Genomic DNA, 4,976 nt, shown 5'->3' with positions numbered 1-4,976 from the left:
GCGAGAAGTCGCCAGCCCCGCCGCCCGTGCCCACCAACAATACCCAACAATACTGAGCCACGGATGCCGCCCGGCCTGCCTGCTGCCTGCTGCCCCCTATCCTATCTCTTCCTCTATGCCATGCCGCTAGTCCGTTGAATTGCAAGAAAGCAATTGCTAAAAGTGACAAACAGCCATAAACAAATAACAGCAAAATATGAGAGAAAATTAGGGCACAGACATATCCTTAAATTTTTTTTTTACGCACCACTCTATTGCACACACCACTATTTGTATGTAGTATGTGTGGCCACAGCAGTCCTAGCCGTGGTGGGTGGAACCCTCGGTCACCCCCGCCGCCCGCTACCCTCAGCGCCTGCCAACCAGCGCGTAGGCAACTTACTGGTGCATGCACTGTTAAAAAACATTTCACAAAGAGTTGTGGCAACTAACTATTTTCACAACGAATCCCTCGTAAAGTTCTGACTTTTACAGTATGTGTAAAAGCCGGGCACATCCGGTGCGCTGCTGCGTTTTGCCCGGTCCGCTCATCGTCGTTATCGTCCGGACGTCATTCCTACGCCGTTGCACCGACCAGCTCCTTATCTGCCCCGCTATCTCAGACGGTCCTGCCGCGGTCCTTCGCGCGGCGCGGCCTCAGGACATCAGAAGTCTGATCGCCCGCCTGACCCGGCCCACCACCATGGACTTGGATTGCGAGGTCTGCTTGGAGGAGTTGAACCAGACGGGCCGCGTCCCCAAGGTGGTGCCGTGTGGGCACACGGTGTGCCTGCAGTGCCTGCAGTGCCTGCCCAGACCGACGCGATGCCCCTCGTGTCGCGCCGTGAGTACCCAGCTGCATCCTGAAGAGAGCGTGTTCTTGAAGCAATCGCATTTTACTCAGAATGTAGTGCAATGTACTTGATTGGCACAAGTCCGTGTTGTTCTTGATGATGTAGGCTTGAATCAACCCCGATTTGTTCTCAAATCATCCCCTTTGTTCTTGACACATAAAACCCACGAAGTCGTTTAAAGCAAAAATTGAGCTTGGATTGAGCCGAGGATTGAGCACTAATATGAGTACTGGATCCAGTCAAGTTCAATGCGCTTGATCCAAGAAGACGCTTTTCTGAGTGTGCCTAGACTTCTAAAAAACTCACTTCTCACTGTAAGTACTCGAGTCTGCATCTTGCTCCCAGGACAGCGAGATTGTCCCCAAAAATTTTTATTATTAATATTATTTTCCTCAATATATTTTCATCATAACTTTCGGTCCACACCCTATGAGAGTAAGGCTCGTCAACTGCGATAGACCATTCCGCTAAGCCGAAAAAGAAGAAGAGGAGGAAGAAGCAAAGACATTTTTTGATACACTATGGGCCTTCTAACACAGCATTTTACAACTCTTACATGTTCAAAATGATTTTTTAGAGCAAATGTGATATTTTTAAGACAACAAATCACTCACAAATCGGCCCTATCAGCCCTAAAACTATAATTTTGCTTCTTCCTTCTCTTCTTCTTTTTCGGCTCAGCGGAATGGTCTATTGGGTGAGGCTGGAGAAATCTCTCTCCCTTCCTTGAGTAGGTTTCGTGTGACGAAACATTATCTCACTCATTTCGAGCACGAAACCTGCTCACTCAAGGGTTTGCATTGTTCGTGTAAAATGGACCTTATTTCCTCGTCCAGGCCTTCACTGTCGCCCCCGAGTCCCTCCCCAACAACTTTTCACTGCTGCGTGTGATGGATCGCCGGGGCGACTCTAGGTGAGCGTTAGGTAACACGGCGAGCGAGGTACGTGTACGCATGCCTTCTGGGTATTAAATCGTATTACGCGTAATGTAGTACTGAAAAATTACAATACGAAAAAATAGATTCGCTCTGTCAGCGAATGCATTCGCTGGTATTTGGACAGATATGACCTTATAAGTTTCTGGAATTCCTATATGAGCTTGCGGTCCTCACCGAATGAGAGTGAGGTTCCCCACTGCAATTGGGCGAGGTCAGGGAAATCTTACTCCTCCAGAGTGAGAATTCGGTGCATATAACTCAAATACACGCAAAAAAGCCTGTTTGCTAAAATAGCTAACTTCAGGTCCTTGCGTTTTGCTGTTGCAGCAAACACATTTTTGTTTTCGCTGTTTTAGCAAAAGGTTTTGCTGTTTCAGCAAACATTTGCTAAAACAGCAAAATCTTTTGCTATCGCAGCTAAATGTTTTGCTGTGACCATAGCTGAGAAAATAGTTGGTGAACCTTATGGTCATCGCTCTGATTGAGCGAGGCAAAATAATTGTCTCACTCATTTCGAGCACGACACCTCACTCAAAGGTTTTCAGTGCTGACTTTGGGAGCCAATGTTCCTACCATCAGCGTATTATCTACCAGAGTCAATAATCGACTACTACTGTAAATAATCGGTTAGAATAGCACAAACAGCGATTCCAGAAAGTTATTAGGTTCTGTCCCAATACCAGCGAATCTATTAGCTGGCAGAGCGAATAATATTTTTTCCACGTTAAACTACGCCATAGAATGGCTGAAATGTGCGTGTAATACCGGCCGAAATACTGGCGTAATACCCGGTATATTGCAGGTGTTAAACCGATTACTCTGTACAAGTTTTCTGATAGTGAATACCTCTCCGATCGCGCGGATTATCGCACCCGCACTCCCATAGCAACATAACCGAGGCCAAAGCGTACTATCGGCGACACGTGTTCAATGTTCAGCAGCAGCTGGGCGGCCCGCCACTGGTGCCTGGACTGCCGCGCGGCTGCCAAGCGCCGCTGCTGGGAGGAGCACGAGATGGTGGGCACCAGGACCGCGCTGAGGCGCCTGTTGGAGGGCACGCTGCCGCTGGCCTCGCGCCAGCTGGAGGGCCTGCCGGGCGTCCTCCAGGAGGAGCAGACGCTGCTGGCGCTCACCCTGATGGCCGGGGACGAGTGGGAGGTCACCCTGCGGGGAACAGGCCGAGTCGTGTCTGCGACTCTCCACAACTCCGAGGATCCTCTGACCAAGACGCTGTGGCTCCTCTTGGCGGCGAGGGCAGCCATCGCCGAGGTGAGCGCCCGACGACCCGGCGCGCGCGAACCAATGATGTTGTGTCTGAGCAAGTAGTCGTGAGCCACTTCGTTTAGCAGGACCAGCAGGCACCAGCAGCACGACCAGGGCCGGCGAGCTCACCAAGTCCACCCAGACACCATGGGCCTGTACCAAAGGAGCCGTCACCCTCGACCACGGCTAGGCGGGTCGGCACACAACCACCGAGAGCGACACGTCCAGTTGATCCCCCCGTGATGCATGACATGTTACCTGCTCCTCCACATCATCACATCTTTGATGGTTAGCCACCATGCGAGAAGAGAGACAACGTTGTCATACGTAGCAGGTTAAATTTTACCCTAATAGTCCCTTAGGTTTCTTGCAGTACGAACACGCCACCCCACCTACGGGCACCACCACCTCCCGGCGGGAGTTGAATGTGGCATCACTCTGCTGTACCGAACGAAACAGCCGGCAGCAGGAGAAGGCGGCAGCGCTTCTAGAAGTGCGGGGGGTGAGTCCTGGGCTGGGCACTCTGCTGGCGAGCCGCGCGTCCGTGTCGTCAGCTTATGGTTCGTCTGCCGCAGGTGCGGCGGCTGGTCGGCGTGGTCGGCAGCAGCTGCTGGGACCCCGACTGGAGCCTCCAGCTCCTGGAGAGCGCGGCGCCGACGGTGGAGGAGCTCCACGTGAGCCACCCCAGCGAGGCGCACCTGGCCGCGGTGCTCGCCATGCCGCGGCTGCGGCGGCTGCAGGTGTGGTGCGCGCCGGACGCGTTCGGTTCGCGGCCGCCCGCGCTGCCCGCGGCCGCGCCTGGGCCCGGGCTGCGCTGGCTGACCGCCGTGGGCCTGCCCCTCGCCACGCTGCACGCCCTGCTGAAGTCCCACGGCCGCGCGCTGGAGGTGCTGCAGCTGCTCGTGGGCACGCGGGGCCCGGGGCAGTGGCCGATGGCCTGCGGGCCCAGCGGCGTCCACCTGGCCGACGTGCTGGTGCACGCCGACCTGCGCGCGCTGTGGCGGCTCGTGCTGCGGCGCAAGGACTGCTGCCACGAGCGCGCCGCCTGCGCCGAGCAGCTCGGCCTGGCGCGCTTCGTGCTGCCCAGGGCCGACGTGCTGTGCGAGACGTGCGACCACGAGGAGCTCGAGAGGTTCTAGTCCACCCGGGTCCCACGGGGAATGTGAATATGTACACCCCCAGAAAATCGTTTCCTTGACACTATTGAATCTTGGGGAATCAGCCTTGAATGAACGAAATTGACCTTAAATAAACATAACGAAACTTGTTCTTTTGATCAAGGGGAAATTTTCCTTAATTGTGGGAAAAATCTTCAACTAAATAAAGTTTTTGACGCTGGATTGAGCAAAATTCTTTGGAGCAACAAAATGATTTTTCAAGGAAACGATTATATAAGTGCAGAAGGGGCGCGGAGACTTCGTCACCACATGGGGACGCCCCTCCCGCCCCTCCCGGGTCAAACGCAGCCGCGCGGGAACTGCATTATGCAACGGGGATTAAATTCTCGGCTGGGTTATGACCTGACGCGACGCCTCACATCTCAGGCAGGCCTTCCCCTACACAATTCACATGGAACACTACTTTTTAGCAGATGATACCTTACAAACATTTTGACTAAACATAAAGAATATGTAAGTAATTTTAAGGTGTCAGCTAGCTTTTACTCTCGATGAGTACAGAGAACCATAAGCGCAGACCACAAAACAATTTATTTGGAACTGGAGGGCCGAGTGAGTGAGTGAGTGAGTGAGTGAGTGAGTGTGAGAGTGAGTGAGTGAGTGAGTGAGTGAGTGAGTGAGTGAGTAAGTGAGTGAGTGAGTGAGTGAGTGAGCTAGTTCAAGTAGAGTTGGAACACGCGGAGTTGCGGGGTTCGATTCCCGAGCACGGGTGGGGCAGATCGCCCTTTTCCTCGCTTGTTTCGTTTTCAAAATCAATGTGTCTA

General features: G+C 53.3%; 1 protein-coding gene across 3 annotated transcripts; it reads left to right on the top strand.

Annotated features, from left to right (window-relative positions):
* Window positions 1–587: 587 nt before the first annotated feature.
* Window positions 588–4,374, top strand: LOC113209003 (uncharacterized). Of its 3 annotated transcripts, none has more exons than XM_026426318.2 (6): window positions 588–823; window positions 1,670–1,746; window positions 2,713–3,040; window positions 3,118–3,322; window positions 3,397–3,536; window positions 3,610–4,374. In XM_026426318.2, the coding sequence occupies exons 1-6, from the start codon at window positions 683–685 to the stop codon at window positions 4,171–4,173; spliced, it is 1,455 nt and encodes a 484-aa protein (XP_026282103.2). In that variant the 5' UTR covers window positions 588–682; the 3' UTR covers window positions 4,174–4,374. The 3 variants fall into 3 exon arrangements, with proteins under 3 accessions (XP_026282103.2, XP_026282100.2, XP_026282102.2); XM_026426315.2 differs by having other exon boundaries at window positions 592–823; window positions 2,710–3,040; XM_026426317.2 differs by having other exon boundaries at window positions 594–823; window positions 2,710–3,040; window positions 3,121–3,322.
* Window positions 4,375–4,976: the final 602 nt, after the last annotated feature.

This window comes from Frankliniella occidentalis, unplaced genomic scaffold (genome assembly GCF_000697945.3).
Source record: "Frankliniella occidentalis isolate FOCC.00 unplaced genomic scaffold, Focc_3.1 Scaffold15, whole genome shotgun sequence".
Classification (NCBI taxonomy): Eukaryota; Metazoa; Arthropoda; class Insecta; order Thysanoptera; family Thripidae; genus Frankliniella; species Frankliniella occidentalis.
Note: the sequence above shows the minus strand (reverse complement) of the source record. Positions and strands in the feature narration are given on the sequence as shown.